Raw genomic sequence first — 17,873 nt, forward strand, 5'->3', positions numbered from 1 at the left:
GGTTTAAAGGGATAGTTCACCCAAAAATTTTAATACTGTTATTAATTACTCACCCTCATGTCGTTCCAAACCCGTAAGACCTTCATCTTCGGAACACAAATTAAGATATTTTTAGTGAAATCTGAGAGCTCTCTGACCCTGCATAGACAGCAATGCAACTGAAATGTTCCCAGGCCCAGAAACGTAATAAGGACATCGATAAAATAGTCTATGTGACATCAGTGGTTCAACCGTAATTTTACAAAGCTACGAGAATACTTTTTGTGCACAAAGAAAACAAAAATAACGACTTTATTCAACAATTCTTTTCCTCCAAATCATGTATTCCGCCATTATTGAGAGTATCACGAAGTATTCTACGTCACCAGCATCGCGCGAATGCGTTGTTTACGTGCAGAGATACTCTCGATAATGGCGGAAGATGTGTTTTGGAGGTGAAGAATTGTTAAATAAAGTCATCATTTTTGTTTTCTTTGCGCACAAAAAGTATTATCGCTGCTTTGTAAAATTACGGTTGAACCACTGATGTCACATGGACAATTTTAAATGTCATTACTACGTTTTTGGGTCTGGGAACATTTCAGTCTATGCAGGGTCAGAAAGCTCTCAGATTTCATCAACAAGGTGTTGTATGTAATTTTCTGACTTTACTAAAGCTTAAAAATACCATAATATGTTTTTTAGATATTTAGGAAACATGCTAAGTTTACATAATTGTTTCTCTGAAAATCAAAGCTACGGCCAGTTATTCTGCTTTGAAATGTGTGTTCCGTGTTGGAATGTCTGTTTTTGTTTTGGCCTGTGTGACTCCTCCCACTGCCCAATTTACCCAATAGTATTTCGACACACCGGGTTGCCAGCTGGTGGAAAACACAGCGTCTTGCAGCCATGTAAGCCAGCAAATGAACTGGGACAGAGATCGCAAATTCTACCCAAAGCCTCGGCATCCATGTATGACCAGAGGAATATTAAAACATGGATAAATCATCTCATCAACTTACAGTGTAAGGCTTGCAGCCTTCCATTGTCAATTGCTATGCTTACTGTTGCAATCTGGCAACCTATGTGAGCATCGAGTCTGAGGAGGAGAGGGTGGGAGAAACTATGCTAATATTTTGCATTTGGACTGCACTACCCATTTCAATATCACATACTGCACCTTTAAACGTTCAAGCTCTTTAAAGGGTTAGTTCACAAAAAAATAAAAATTTGCCCGTGATTTACTCACCCTCAAGGCATCCTAGATGTATATGACTTTATTCTTTCAGACGAATCCAATCAGAGTTATATTAAAAATTGTCCTTGCTCTTCCAAGCTTTATAATGGTAGTGGGCGGGTGTGTTTTCTTTTTTCAACAGTCCAAAAGAAGCCAAATAAAGCACATCCATCCATCCATAATAAAGTGTTCCTCACATGGCTCCGGGAGGGGTTGGGGGTGAATAAAGGCCTCCTGTAGCGAATCGATGCATTTTTGTAAGAAAAATATCCATATTTAAAACGTTATAAGCTTTTAGCAGAAGTGAGAGAAGTGTTTATAACGTATTAAATATGGATATTTTTCTTACAAAAATGCATCGATTCGCTACAGGAGGCCTTTATTCACTCCCCGTGTGAGGCATGTTTTATTATGGATGGATGCGCTTTATTTGACTTTTTTGGACTATCAGGGCTTCTGACTGTGACCAAATACTCGCATTTTGCGACCATTTATTTTGCCGGTGCAAATAAACAAATTTTTTGTGAGCTGTCACACTGGCACGACCACCGTGTGCGCTGCCATTTCTGTTGCATATGAGAAACATCAAACGGCAAACGAAACATAAGTGTAACAAAATCCTGCTACTCGTTTGAGCTGCTCAGCGCGGACCGTTTATCAGCTCGGACCGCGACACAAACAAAGCTGTCCGAGCTCAAAACAGCTTTACCTTGAAACCAAAGTTGATTTCGCGACACTGTTACAGCACAGCGCCGCGAGATCCAGTGAGAAGCGTTTGAATTCACCGCAGAATGAATAACGATTGCTGCAAGATCTAGTGAGATAAATTCAAATTCTGCACAGAAATCTCTGTTATAAACAGATCAAACAGCAGTGACATAGAAAAGCAGAAGCAGTAATGCTAATTGTAACCATGGTGTTGTGGCAGAAATAGTCAAATGTTATTACATTATTCATTTCAGGGTTTGTACAACCTTTTGAGAGAGAAATTCAAGCAATTTTCAATGACTTTCCAGCATTTCATACAACTGTTTCCAGCACTTTATAGCTCCAAAATGATTCCGATTTGAATGTTATTTTTAATGGGATGACCAAAATATACTGTGGTGAACAAACACTTGTGTAAAATTTAAAAATACATCAAATCACCATTATAATCTGTAGATGGCAGCAGATGAGCACTTATTTTCTTAGTCATTCATTTATATTTTGAAATGATAAAATCACAATTATAAACTATTATAAAATATCAAATCATCAAGAAATCAGATTTTGTGAGAGTTTTACACTTTTCTGTGTATGAAGTAAGAAAAGTCACAAAGTGCCTTGAAAAACAAACTTTTCTTAAATTTGCAACTAAATCACTCATAATAACTGAAGTTGTTGGTCAGTTCCACATAATACTATAAAAGCATAATGGTACATTTAATAAGAGTACAATATATACCTTTTCTATAAAAAAAAATAGATTATTGTACATGTTACTCTTGTTAATAAAATAAAATTTGTAAGCTTCCCAACTCAAGCTTAGTGCTTTACTGTCAAATGTGTATAAACATGAAATAATCAAGAAATGAACCTGTAATATTATTAATAACTGCACTTATTAATGCAAAACCATAGTAATTTTATCATATCGTGTACAACCTGAATTCCGGAAATGTTGGGACGTTTTTTAAATTTGAATAAAATGAAAACTAAACGACTTTCAAATCACATGAGCCAATATTGTATTCACAATAGAACATAGAGAACATAACAAATGTTTAAACGGAAAAAATTTACACTTTCATCCACTAAATGAGCTCATTTCAAATTTGATGTCTGCTACAGGTCTCAAAAAAAGTTGGCACGGGGGCAACAAAGGGCTGAAAAAGCAAGAAATTTTGAAAAGATTCAGCTGGGAGAACATCTAGCAACTAATTAAGTTAATTAACATCAGGTCTGTAACATGATTAGCTATAAAAGGGATGTCTTAGAGAGGCAGAGTCTCTCAGAAGTAAAGATGGGCAGAGGCTCTCCAATCTGTGAAAGAGTGAGTAAAAAGATTGTGGAAACAACCTTCCTCAACGTCAAATTGCAAAGGCTTTGCAAATCTCATCATCTACAGTGCATAACATCATCAAAAGATTCAGAGAAACTGGAGAAATCTCTGTGCGTAAGGGACATGGCCGCAGACCTTTGTTGGATGCCCGTGGTCTTCGGGCCCTCTGCATCACTCATCGGCATGATTCTGTCATTGACATTATTAAATGGGCTCAGGAATACTTCCAGAAACCACTGTCAGTAAACACAATCCGCCGTGCCATCTGCAGATGCCAACTAAAGCTCTATCATGTAAAACGGAAGCCATTTGTGAACATGGTCCAGAAGCGTTGTCATGTCCTGTGGGCCAAGGCTCATTTAAAATGGACTGTTTCAAAGTGGAAAAGTGTTCTATGGTCAGACAAGTCCAAATTTGACATTCTTGTTGGAAATCACGGACACCGCGTCCTCCGGGATAAAGAGGATGGAGACCTTCCAGCGTTCAGCTCAAAAGCCAGCATCTCTGATGGTATGGGGGTGCACAAGTGCATACGGTATGGGCAGCTTGCATGTTTTGGAAGGCACCATGAATGCTGAACAGTGTATAAAGGTTTTAGAGCAACATATGCTTCCCTCCAGATGACATGTATTTCAGCAGGACAATGCAAAACCACATACTGCAGCTATTACAACAGCATGGCTTCGTAGTAGAAGAGTTCGGGTGCTGAATTGGCCTGCCTGCAGTCCAGATCTTTCACCTATAGAGAACATTTGGCGCATCATTAAATAAAAAATACGTCAAAGACGACCACGAACTCTTCAGCAGCTGGAAACCTATATCAGGCAAGAATGGGACCAAATTCCAACACGAAAACTCCAGAAACTCATAACCTCGATGCCCAGACATCTCCAAACTGTTTTGAAAAGAAGAGGAGATGCTACATCATGGTAAACATGCCGCCGTCCCAACTATTTTGAGACCTGTAGCAGGCATCAAATTTGAAATGAGCTTATTTTGTGCATAAAATTGTACAATTTCTCAGTTTAAACATTTGTTATGTTATCTATGTTCTATTTTGAATAAAATATTGGCTCATGTGATATGAAAGTCTTTTAGTTTTCATTTTATTCCAATTTGAAAAACGTCCCAACATTTCTGGAATTCGGGTTGTATATATTTGTCATATATCCTTCTGAAATTAAAAGAATACTGCACATTGTAATTTCTATTTAGAGTTAAGTCTATTTATTATCAAAGCATTTGTCAGTAATACAGTTAAAATGTGGAAAATTTGTGATCGATTGCGTTGCAGGCTGATATAAGGTGTGTCCCTAAATTTTCTGCTTGTGCTCCAAGTAAAAATAGCTAGTCTGGAGCCCTGACTATTGAAGAAAAAAAAAAAAACACCCGCCTGTACACCTAGGATGCCTTGAGGGTGAGTAAATCAAGGGCTAATTTTCAGTTTTGGGTGAATTAACCCTTTAAAACAGGATGGATTCTAATTGGATGTCAGAGTTTATAGTTACTTATAATTTTAAAAGGAATTCCAATGATTTCGGTCCTCTGGGCCATTATGAGTATAGTAGTATCGTGTATTGTTCTTGATGTGAATGGGCCTTAACTGTGGTTTTAGTTTTCTAACTGTCTCCTCTCCTTCACTGAAAGGCCACATGTGGAGTTAGTAAACATCCTGCTGGGATGCGGCGAGGAGGTGCGTGTCGCCATCGCCCGCCGAATACGAACTCAGTGCGAGCAGAACTGGGGAGCTCTGTGCAGGAGTCTGAGTCTCTGTGCCCTCGGAAAGGTGGAGAACCAGGCCAGTTCCACCCTCGCCCCTGTCCCAGACATCACCACCCCACCGGGAGCCAGCGGCAACTCCCTCCCTCCCGCGAGCCTGCGTCTCCCAGAGGCTGAAGGTGAAACGGTCTGGACACTCACAGAAGATGAAAATCAGTCCTCAGGTCCTCAAGACAACACCTCTGATGCCGAAAAAGAGCTAAAGAGGTCTCTGAATGCCACCAAAAGGAGGTGAAGGGAAGTGGGTTCTCAGTGCCTTTAGCCCACACGTCCAAAAAGGCATGTTCACTGCTCTCCTTCCCTGCCTCGCTCAAGAACAAATAAGCTGCAGTCTCCAGAGCTTCTATAAGAGCACCAGTGATGACAGGGTATTTCAATGTGACGTTACATTTAGAGCTGCCATCGGTCATTGTGTTTGTTTTGTAGGTCATTCTGTGAGAACACGGACTGGTACAATATTTGATAGGAGTCTCAACAGTTTCACAATATTTCAGTGGCGTTTCACCCTTTGTAGATGTATTTGTAGATTGTGGACTAAGTGCATTCCTCAGACTGCAGACTCTTCAGAATGCTTAGAAGGAGTCTGTCAGGCTGCAATTCTGAATAGCATTACTACAAAAACTGGGCCTTGTGTTTTGTGATGACATTCATTCCATCTGCTCAGTATTCGTCTGCTTTGAAGCAAGGCCATTTGGGTGAACATCACGGCAACATGTCCGGGTCACATTTCACCCCCCAAAAAAGAAAGGAAATGTATATTAATAAAAAAATTAAAATAAAACAACAAAAAAATATTTAAACATTGGATTACACTACTGTTCAAAAGTATGAGGTCAGTCTTTTTTTTTTTTTTTTTTTTAAGAAATTAATATTTTTATTCTGTCAGGTACTGATAGTAAAAAAAAAAAAAAAAAAAAAAAATTTTGTTACAAAAAGTCTATTATTTCAAATGAATGCTGCTCTTTTGAACTTTCTAATAATCAAAGAATACTAAAAAATGTATCATGGTTTCCACAACAACAACAACAACAAAGCACAATAAGAATGATTATCATCATTGTCAGTGTTGAAAACAGTGCACTGCTTAATATTTAATTTTCCAGGACTCTTTGATGAATAGAAAGTTCAAAATAACAGCATTTAGTTGAAATAGAATTAGAATTTTTGCAACATTTTAAATGTATTTACTGTCACTGTTGATCTCTTTAGTTTGTTCTTGCTGAGTGCATGGATTGATTTCTTTTGAATTGTAAACATTTGAATGGTAGTGTGTCAGCATTGATAAGAAGAAATATTTCTTGAGCAGCAAATCAGCATATTAGAACATTTCTGAAGGATCTTGTGACACTGAAGACTTGAGTAATTCAGCTTTGCCATCACAGAAATAAAATATATTCTAAAATATATTAAAATGGTAAATAACTCATTTAAATTGGAATAATATTTCACCATATTATTATTATTTTTACTCTATTTTTGAATATTCAGGACCTTTAAATGTTTTGAATTGTGGCATTATTTCAAGTGAATTTAGCCTTAATGTACTTGACTTTTTAAAAATGATTTTTAATGGTAAATCTGTTTGCTGCATTTCAGTAAATACATACTGAATTCACCTTTAACATTAAGTCAGTACATCAAATACCATGCTTTAATCTGTTTGTTTTGATTTGGGGTGAAATATGGATCTGAACGTGTTACTGCCAGGTTTGGTGAGATCCACCTCTTTGGACTGTTTTTGAGCACAGGTAAAGCCTCAGCAGCAGATATAAGCTCTTATATGTCACGTGCTTCATGCAGTACACTCAGGTGTGTCCACTGCAGTGTTGCAATGTGACATATCTAATATGTAATATCAGATTTCATATTTTTCTTGCTTAGAATTTAGAATAGACATTTTCATACGTGATAAAAACCTATGCCTTCCTTGATAGATTGCAGTTACATACACAAACATTTTAAAATAGGACAGAATATGCAGATCATTGATTTTGGACCTACCTCATCTCTGTAACACACACCTGTACTGAAATACTGTATAATATATTGCATAAAACATGTTAAAATGTGTCCCATATTTTCACAAGGCAAACTGGTCAATGCCTAGACTCACTCCCCTCTGTTTCAGTGTGTTTCTTGTAGATATTTTACTTTATTACTTTTTTTTTTATTTAAATTAATTTCTTCAAATTTATGCATGAAGTGTATCTTGTGGCTTTTCAGGTCAGGTTCATTTCAGCCACTATAGAGTGCTGGTAAGTCATTTTATATACATGTTTGTACTATTTATTTTATTTTTTTATTTTAGTTATTTTATCAACCATTTACATTTTTTATTTTGGATCTGTATCAAAGTTATCAAATGTATTCATCGAGAAAAAAAAAAAAAGTTTTTTCCACAATAAATTAACCTTGTATCCAATTTTTGGCCTTTTGTGGATTCAAAATATGCACAAATCATCACAGCTTCTGAAAGGTTATAAAGAAACTATAATGCAATAAAACAAAATGGCACACCTGGCACTTGGGTAACTTTTTACCCTCAGAAACCAAGTGCGGCAAGACCACAATGTTTGTTTTATGCAACACAAACACACACACACACAGGATCAATTCACATACTGCTGTATCATAGCAAAACTTAAGAGCAAAGAGCTCTACTGCAACAGAAGAAAAGCTTGGTGTAATTAATATACCACAAGATACAAGGCCTAAACAGATACATGTGACTGCATTTCTAAATCCAATTTGCATTTACATCATTTTTTGAACTAGAACTGTACAAATAAAATGTTTTAATGTTTCTTAAACAAGTCTCTTATGCTCACAATGGCTGCTTATGTTAAAAAAAATAATAATTATTGCAATTTAAAATTATTGTTTTCTATTTTAATATATTTTAAAATGTAATTTATTCCTGTGATGCAAAGCTGAATTTTCAGCATCATTTCAGTCTCCAGTGTCACGTAATCCTTCAAAAATCATTCTACTATGTATTTTTGATCAAATAAATGCAGCCTTGGTGAGACTTCTTTCAAAAACATTAAAAATAATAATAATAATAATTCTAAACTTTTAAACGGTATTGTATATGAATAAAGGACAAAACTGACCAGTTCTTCATAAAGTCACCTACATTTTAAGACACAACCAGACACATACTACAGTAAAACAGAGATACTACACCCCCTAGTGGTTCATTCCACCGAAGAACATGCGAGACCATAACAGCTCCAAACGTCTTCCATGTTGTGAAGAGATTAAAATCATGCTCATATTTTTTTATATAGAAAAACAATTCATGTAGTCAAGTTAAATCAAGTGTTTTCAACTCAGGAAATCCCGGCTTCACTGGAATGACTAGAATAGCAATCAATTAGAGAGACTGCCGATGCTGTAAACCAGGGGTCACCATACTCGGTCCTGGAGGGCCGGTGTCCTGCAGAGTTTAGCTCCAACCCTAATCAAACACACCAGAGCCAGCTAATCAAGGTCTTGCTTGGTATACTTGAAACTTCAAGGCAGGTTGTTGAGGCAAGTTGGAGCTAAACTCTGCAGGACACCAGCCCTCCACCTCTTATGCTCACCAATTAAGGTTGAACTTATTTGATCACAAATACAGTAAACTGTAATATGTGACAAGTCATTATAATTTAAAACAGTTTTATTATAATACATTTTAAAATGTAATTTATTCCTGTGATGCAAAGCTGAATTTTCAGCATCATTCTTCAGTGTCACTGATTTCTGAAGGATCACATCTAATATGATGATTTGCTGCTCAAGAAACATTTCTGATTATTATGAATGTTGAAAACCGTTTTTGCTGCTTAATATTTTTGATACTCTGTGATACTCTACCATTCAGTATTTATTTGTTTATTTATTGTAATTCAGAAAGGATGTATATAACCTATTGTCACTTTTGATTAATTTAATGCTGCATCTTTGCTGAATAAAAGTATTGCTGTTAAAAAAAATATATATATATATATATATATATATATATATATCTAACTTCTGAATAGGAGTGTATAATGGTTTCCACAAAAAAACAAAAACGTTTATAATCATAGTGGTCCTTTCAAATTGTAATGATATTCCACAATATTACTGTTTTACTGTATTTTTGAGCAAATAAATGCAGCCTTGGCGAGCATAAGAGACTTCTTTATTTAAAAAAAAGCCAAATCATAATAGTGTCAATGAAGCATAACCTTCAGTTATATGCAGAAATGCTATTAATCATTACAGTAGTTCATAAGGCACAAACATCTTTAAGTTTGTTTTGACTTTATGCAGACATTGTCCATCAGGTTATTGGAATATTACAGAACTAACCTGAGATCGAAACATTTTATTATTGTACAAACAACTACATACTACTGAATATGCAAATGAAATCGTTAAGACTAATGTAGTAAAAAGTGCATTTATTCCTTCCAGAATTTCTGTTTAGTGATCCTGATAATTGAGATTTTATAATAGCACTTCAATATCCTCCCTTATTGTGTCCCCAGAGAATTCTGAAGCTTGTCATCATCTTTATGGTGGTTAAATGATGACAAACCCCTTGTTTTGAAAGAACTGTGGGTCTCATTTGGGTTGTAACATTCACAGAATGATTTATGGAAAGCAGTGTTAAGTTGACACAGTTCCCTTTTCCACTAAATGAAGGGGAAGAGTCTCTTTTTCAGGATGTAGAGCACCGTAGCCAGAAACAGAGCAAGAGCTAAAAAGATCAGCAGTTTGTCGGTCAGTTCACGCCGATTATATTTCAGGATAAGTTTTCGCCCCAAGTGAATGGTTCCCGTCATGGCCTTAAACTCTTCATTCGTCTCTTGCACAGTCCTTGAAGATGCAGCTGGAAACAGAGTAAGTGGAGAAAATAGAGAAAACTTGCAATATTCATAACGAGATAGTAGAAATTTCATAGCCATGAGGTTAGATCAGGGGTGTCAAACTCAATTCCTGGAGGGCCGGAGCTCTGCAGAGTTTAGTTCCAACCCTGCTCCAACACACATACCATGTAGTTTTCAAATAAGCCTCAAGGACTTGATTAGTTGGATCAGGTGTGTGTTTAATTAGGGTTGAATATAAACTCTGCAGGGCTCCGGGCCTCCAGGAATTGAGTTTGACACCCCTGGGTTAGATGGTTGATCAGAAGCCGTGTTCCATGTTCATGTTTACAAGGTTGTTTTTTTATAATCAAATGTAATAATCTTCAACCTGAATATATAAAATTAATATATATATATATAGACCAGATTTGCATCTCAAAACATCACAGATTATTTTACCTTAATCTGCAGGTTTTAAACAAACATTTAAATACTTTCACAAGCTGTTTTTCACAAGCAATTTTCCCCCAAATTAGTTCATGAAAAAAATGATGTGTGACCCTGAAGCACAAAAGCAGTCTTAAGTAGCACGGGTATATTTGTAGCAATAGCCAACAATACATTGTACGGGTCAAAATTATAAATTTTTCTCTTATGCCAAAAATCATTAGTATATTAAAACTGCAGTCCGTAAATTTTGCCTCTTTGTCGCCATCTATGTTTGAAAACCTGGAATTATCTTCCTTGCGTGGGCTGTGCTCCCGCTCTGGTCCAGCGCGGATGAATCTAAAGGTTTGAGGTGAATGTGTGGATGTTTACTGTACTTCGTAATCACAGATTAGTCTACGTCTTGGAATATATGACCCAAATAAGAATTTTCACCGTATATTGCTATTTGAACAAGTAAGTTACAAGTCAGTCACGTTTGTTCTGACCAACTGAGAAAAAAAGCATTACCATAAGCAGTGATGGGAATAACGGCGTTATAAATAAACGGCGTTACTAACGGCGTTATTTTTTCAGTAACGAGTAATCAAACGAATGACTGTTTCCCCCGTTACAACGCCGTTACCGTTACTGACAATAAAATGTGGCGTTACTATATTATATTAGAATTTAATTTTTCAGTTCATCTGAATGGATGCGCAGTGTAGCTGTATTTGACGTATCATAAACTCTGGTGTGAAGCGCACGACTCGCCGTCGCTTTCTCTCACATACACGCACGCAAAGAAAGATACAGAGCGAGAGAGTCTTTCATAACATGAAGAATTGACGCGCTACATGTAAACGATATTCTTTGTTGTATTTTCCTGTCAAAATAACGGAGTTCCTTTGGAATTCTTCAGCTTTTAAGAACTGCCGGTTTCTCTGGTAGTGGGCGGAACTAATGCGCAAACGACAATCTCATTGGCCGGCGCTCACCTATTATCGTCCCTGTTTTGATTTCAGCAAATCAATTCGAGCGAACGCAGACGACGTGATTAATATTCATGAACCCAGCAGCTCATTAATCCTTAGTGCGTTTTATATTGATGACAAATATGCATTCATACTTGGTTATTCTAATCACTAAAGTTCTATCATCATATAATATAAAATTATCATAATATTATATTATAATGCTTGACTGGCTGATACTAAGTGTCAGTAGATAAATAGTGTAGATTAGTGTACAATGTTTTATAATAATAATTTATTCTTTTTAACATATTTAATATTGGGGGCATCCAAAGTTATTTGACATTTGAACATTTTTTAAAAAGTAACGCAATAGTTACTTTCCCTGGTAATTAGTTACTTTTATAATGATGTAACTCAATTACTAACTCAGTTACTATTTGTGAGAAGTAACTAGTAACTATAACTAATTATTTTTAAAGTAACATGCCCAACACTGACCATAAATCAGCTACCAATGGTGATTTAATCTAATGATCGGTTAGCTCATATCACATCAAACCATGCAAATTATTATTATTGTTATACTTTATTATCAAATTATTAATGTTAACAACATCAGCATTACGTGACTATGAGTATAGTGTGTTTTAGCGTGTAGATTTCAATTTCTATACAGTCTAATATCTAATTGTCATACCATTCGAATTTCATATTAAGAAATTTTTTTTAACCCAAAAAGCAAACTATGCTCCCTTCGAACTGGTTTTCTTTAAAATGCAAATCTTGTGTAATCCCAGGCTATCTGTAATCAGAAGCATATTTAAAACTGGAATATCATTTAATTTCATTCACATGTGTTTCATAAATACATAATACTTTCTGGATTACAATCCGCCATCAAAATAATAATTAATTAGCTGCTGTGAGAAAAGGCTATAAACGATCCGACACCTACAGCATCCGCACGTGCCATTAGTCTAGCAGCCGGGACAACTTCTTTATGTTTACAGACGTGACGTAATGACGCAGTGCCGTGCTCGAATTTACCGCGAAAACCTACCCGTACCACTCAAATTACAAAACATTATTATAAGCTAACCGTTGTGAATCGGGCTAAAGTGAGGTGATAGTTTTGAACACTGGCTGGTTATGTACTTGCTCAAATATTGATTTCGGATCATTTTTAACCAAAAAAAGTTAAGGACTGCAGCTTTAAATAAAGATCATGTTCCATGAAGATATTTGGTAAATTTCCTACCGTAAATATATCAAAACTTAATTTTTGATTAGTAATATGCATTGCTAAGGATTTCATTTGGACAACTTTAAATGCAATTTTCTCAATATTTAGATTTTTTTGCACCCTCAGATTCCAGATTTTCAAATAGTTGTATCTCGGCCAAATATTGTCCGATCCTAACAAACCATGCATCAATGGAAAGCTTAAATAAATAATAAATCTCAGCTTCAAAAAATTGACCCTTATGACTGGTTTTGTGGTCCAGGGTCACATATACTCATAAATGTTATGGTATAATGCAGGGGTAGCAATGTCCTGCAGAGTTTAGCTCCAACCCTGAAAAAACCCTCACCTGTCTGTAGCCCTAGAAATTCTGAAGATAATGATTAGCTTGTTCAGGTGTTTAGTTTGCTTGCTTTTTTTAGATTTATTTATGCTTTCGAACCATTTTGAGCACTAATTATTGTTAGTTTTAATTATTTTAGTTCTAATTACTGTTTATTTTTATTTGCTATTAGTAACTCGGTGCATAAGATGTCAACATGCTGAATAAACCAACCTTTTTCTTACTAATGAGATTTCTTCAGGTGTAAAACCTTGTTATCACCTACATATGACAATTCTGTTGAATTTCTACTTATATGTCAGCTAACTATGCCTTTAATAGATTTATGTTCTTATATCATGAAGGTTATGACCTCAGGCCCAATGACCCAGAGCGCCTAGGCTTTTTTACCCAGAGTTCCGATGGTCTCCTCGCTCTGATGCACCTGCTGCGACATCATCCGGCTGATGCTCATCAGACTCTCTGTGATGTCACTGGATGTCTGCACCAAACCCTCTTTAGTGGCCTTCCTAAAACCACAACAACAAGATGAGTTTAGTAAATATGGCTTAGGACAGTGTTAGGAAGTAACCACTATCCATTTAAATACCACATAAATGTGCAATTATTTTGCTTTCTTTGTGATCCCACTTTATATTAGGTGGCCTTAACTACTATGTACTTACATCAATGTACTTATTGTGGTCATATTGTATTGCAAAACACTTTTGCTGCTTTGAGGTGGGATACGGGTAAGGTTAGGGACAGGTTTGGTGGTATGGGTAGGTTTAAGGGTGGGTTAAGGTGTAAGAGATGGGTCAACAGTGTAATTATAAATGTAATTAAAGAAATTAATTACAGATGTAATTACATCCAGATTTTTAAATATACAAGTACGATTTAAAAACATGTACACAATAAGTGCATTGTACCAAATGTTTAATTTTAAGGCCACTTAATATAAAGTGGGGCCTTTTTTGTTTTCAAAAATCATAGAAACGCTGACATGTATTTGATTGTGGCTGGCTGGAAATAGCAGCCTTGACATCAGCCGTAAAGCAGCATGTTTTACCTTTGTCTAACTGAATCACCACCTTGAAGCAGTTCGTCCTTCTCCAGGTTGTCAATGGCCAGCTTGCAGGCCAGATTTGCCTTCCTCCACGCCATCTGGTTACTGAAACACAGGAGTAGTGATAATATTGTAATTCAACACATAATCAGAAAGAAGATTAGACAATAAAAATGTTTTTCTAACCTTAACATCTGCTTCCGATGGCCTTCTGTTTCACTCAAGATAGCTTGTTTATCAGTCTCTCGGTCTTGTTCTTTTGCCATCTGTTCCATGTCCTATCAAAAAGTTTGGTTTCGCTATTATCTGCAATGTTAACACTGTAACTGTTCCTTTTTAATGGAATGATTTATTGAGCCTTGAAACAAAATATAAGGGAAAATGAAAGATAAAAAATACCGTATGTGTTTATATCTCAATTGATACATCAGTTTTTTTTTATGGTTCGTAAAGTGTGATATAAGAGAATATGAAACTCACACCTGAGGAGGAAAAAACACCTCAATTTTTATTGATCAAAATCAGTTTGTTATTATTTATATGGCCAAAGAGTAAGAAGAAATTCTGACAGCTTGTAATGTAAATCAATTAGATTTTTATAACAGTAAATCAGACTACTTACATAAAATGCATATAAATATCAGTTGTCACTCTATATCTCAGAATAAGGTTTTATTAGCTTTATGATCAAAGCTCTGTAGTTTTAATTGTAGGGTAAACATATAACGCAATGAAATGCAATTGTGACTAATGTACAAATAAATATTCCTTAGAAGCCTTTTGTATCATATCTGATACATTTTTTATTATTATTATTATCATATCTGATACATTATTTGTATGGTAAGTTATGTATGGATAATAAGTAAACCTAAGCTGCTTCAGTCCAGTAAATATTCCCCATGAAATATTGATAACAACATAAAAGTTATTTCTACATTATAAAAATTGTTAAATTTCGATAAATACCTACAAAACGTCAATAATGATATTATAAATTCATAGCGATATGATGGATATTATCCAACTGTCCATCACAAAACTTTAACATAGATTAGCTTTAGCCATAATAGTAACTTTGAATTAACTACTTTCATCACATAAGAAAACTAACAAAATAAAATGCAGTTAAAAGCAAAATGACATGCATTCTGGAAGCTTCTTAGATGTTGAATTTGATCCCATATTATTATTATTATTATATTTTTACACCAGTGGCTGTTGTTTGATTGAAACATTTACATTTTTTTGTTTTGTTTTATATGGTCATATGAAAAGACGAATGTACCTGAATCCTCTGTCTTAACTGATTGAACTTTTCCTTCACTGTAGAGTTCAGATCCAAAAGCACTGCCTGTGGCCCGCAGCACTCTCTTATGTCCTGACACAAAAGAAAAGACTTATTAAACAATAATTTATTGTTTCCACTTCATGCTAACTGACACAGACACGACAATTACGGCCACATCTTTGTATTACTATAGTTAGCTTGTCGGACAAACCTGATAGTAAGACCATAGCAGATACATTAATATAAAGAATGAAGTCTACCTGAATAAGAGCTTTGATTTCCAGATCATATTTGATAATCTCTTGGCCACAAATTCGTACATGTACATCAGAGGAGAACGCCATGTTTGTTGTTATACGATGCGTAAGAACGTCCAAACTTCATCGCATTTTCAGAACGCCTTTTCGACGCGCCCTGCAGAAGCGTTCCGAGAGCAAAACAGCGCATAATAGCCTACTGCTTTACAACTTTTCCTAAGAATACATAGATGATTGATTAAATTATTCAAAAGTGACAGAAAAGACATTTTTAATTCTTCAAAACCTCCCATACTGTTCTTTTTAACTTATCAAATAAATCCTAAACAAAATGTGTCATAGTTTCCACAAAACAAGTCGCTTCAGTCCAGTAAATGTAAATGAAATATTGATAACAACATAAAAGTAATTCTTACATTTTAAAAATCGTTAAATATTAGGCCTATAGGCTAGATTTACAAATAAATACCCCCAAAATGTCAATAATCCAGTTATCATTATACCGTTATTTTGATGGATATTATCCAAATTAAAATTAAAATTAAAATGGCCTAAATAAACGTTATCCTGGGGGAGGGACAGAGGGAGGGAGGGAGGGATAGATAGATAGATAGAGACAGACAGACAGAGTCAGATTATAGATAGATAGATAGATAGATAGATAGATAGATAGATAGATAGATAGATAGATAGATAGATAGATAGATAGAGTCATGGCCAAAAATATCGGCACCCTTGCAATTCTCTCAGAAAATTGTTGCAGTTGCAAATGTTTTGGTACTCACATTTATTTTTATTTATTTGTTTTGCATTGGAACAACACAAAAAAAACAGAGAAGAAAAGTCAAATTTGATACAATTCCACATAGAACCCAAAAAATGCACTGGACAAAATTATTGGCACCCTTAACTTAATATTTGGTAGCACCCCCTTTGGAAAAAATAACCGAAATCAATTGCTTCCTGTAACCATGAATGAGATTTTTACACCTCTCTACTGGTAGATAGATAGATAGATAGATAGATAGATAAAAATGGATTATTTATAGTATTTCAGTTATATATATATATATATATACACACACACACACACACACACACACACACACATATACACAGTGCCCTCCTAAAGTATTGGAACAGTAAAGACAAAATTGTTCTGTTGGCTGTGGAGTCAAGACATTTACAAATATGATTAAAAGATGAATATGAGACAAAACTACAGAATGTCACATTTTATTATTGGGTGATTCAACACATAGATGTTTTACCAGCTAAGAAGTTCAGCACTTTTAGAGTTTCATCCCTCTATCTGATGTGAGCATAAGTATTGGAACAGTTGCCTCACAGGTCTTTCTAAGTGATCAGCTGTGTCCTGTTGCATTAATTCTTCAGATATTAAAAGCAGGGAATGTGTCGTATCAGTTATATCCATTACTTCTGCATTCTGAATCTTGCATTCGATGATGATACACACAAACCAGGATGAAGACGAGGGAGCTGACTTTGAGAGAAAAACAAGTAATTTGGATGCCAAAAGAAAAGAGGAAGTCAGTTAGAGCTCTAGCAAAAACAAAGGGCATGAAGAAATCAAGAGTTTGGAAACCACCAGCGACACCAGAAACCAACAACTACCTGATCGGCTGAGAAAACAACAGTAGTTGATGACAGACAAATCATAAAAGCTGTGAAAATGAACCCTAAAAGACGTGTCTGTAAAATCACCAACAACTTCCAGAAAGCTGGGGTGATGCTCTGACAATCTACTGTCCTCAGGAGACTTTGACACAGAATTACAGATGCTACACAGCAAGATACAAACCTCTGACCAGCTCCAAAAATAGAAAGGCAAGATTAGAGTTTGCAAAAAAGCACAAAGGTGAGCCAGAAGAGTTTTGGAACTGTGTTTTTGGACCGATGAGACAAAGATGAACCTTTATCGAAGTGATGGGAAAGCAAAAATGTGGAGAAAAAAGGGAACTGCAATGATCCCAAGCATACAGCCTCATCTGTAAAGCATGGTGGAGGTGGTGTCATGGCATGGGCATGCATGGCTGTCTCTGGAACAGACCCTCTCAACTTTACTGATGACTTAATGTATGATGACAGTAGCAGAATGAATTTGGAAGGGTACAAAACCATCTTGCCTACCGATATTCAAGAAAATGCCACCAGATTCATTGGGAAGTGCTTCATATTGCATCAGGACAATGACCCAAAACACCTGCCAGTTCAGTCAAGGAGTTTATCAGGGCAAAGAAATGGAAAGTCTTAGATTGCCCAAGTCAATCTCCAGATTTAAATCCGACTGAACATGAATTTCACCAGAAGAAGAGGAGAGTAAAGGCAGAAACTCCCCAAAACAAGCAACAATTGGAATTGGCTGCATTAAAAGCTGGGAAAAGTAT

The 17,873-nt window shown here is 35.7% G+C and overlaps 2 protein-coding genes across 2 annotated transcripts in view; one reads left to right on the plus strand and one right to left on the minus strand.

The window, feature by feature from the left end:
• LOC131529094 (uncharacterized) overlaps window positions 1-9,016 on the plus strand; it is a 30,716-nt gene extending 21,700 nt beyond the window's left edge. Inside the window, exon 7 of the mRNA XM_058758610.1 lies at window positions 4,908-9,016. Within this exon, the coding sequence (XP_058614593.1) occupies window positions 4,908-5,274 (367 nt within the window). The 3' untranslated portion in view covers window positions 5,275-9,016. The remainder of the gene's footprint in view (window positions 1-4,907) is intronic.
• A 177-nt stretch (window positions 9,017-9,193) lies between these two features.
• Window positions 9,194-15,782, minus strand: bnip1b (BCL2 interacting protein 1b). Its single transcript, XM_058757222.1, has 6 exons — window positions 15,469-15,782; window positions 15,206-15,298; window positions 14,104-14,195; window positions 13,921-14,022; window positions 13,260-13,378; window positions 9,194-9,903 (listed from the first exon to the last, which is right to left on the minus strand). The coding sequence occupies exons 1-6, from the start codon at window positions 15,550-15,552 to the stop codon at window positions 9,707-9,709; spliced, it is 687 nt and encodes a 228-aa protein (XP_058613205.1). The 5' UTR covers window positions 15,553-15,782; the 3' UTR covers window positions 9,194-9,706.
• Between the last annotated feature and the right edge of the window lie 2,091 nt (window positions 15,783-17,873).

This window comes from Onychostoma macrolepis, chromosome 21 (assembly GCF_012432095.1).
Source record: "Onychostoma macrolepis isolate SWU-2019 chromosome 21, ASM1243209v1, whole genome shotgun sequence".
NCBI lineage: Eukaryota > Metazoa > Chordata > Actinopteri > Cypriniformes > Cyprinidae > Onychostoma > Onychostoma macrolepis.

Bases quoted from the DNA above. Each gene is read 5' to 3' on its own strand.
- bnip1b (XM_058757222.1), bottom strand. From the start codon at position 15,552: ATGGCGTTCTCCTCTGATGTACATGTACGAATTTGTGGCCAAGAGATT. The intron at 15,299-15,468 runs GTAGACTTCATT...CTTTTGTGTCAG, and splicing joins AAATCAAAGCTCTTATTCAG to GACATAAGAGAGTGCTGCGG. The intron at 14,023-14,103 runs GTTAGAAAAACA...CCTGTGTTTCAG, and splicing joins CATCGGAAGCAGATGTTAAG to TAACCAGATGGCGTGGAGGA.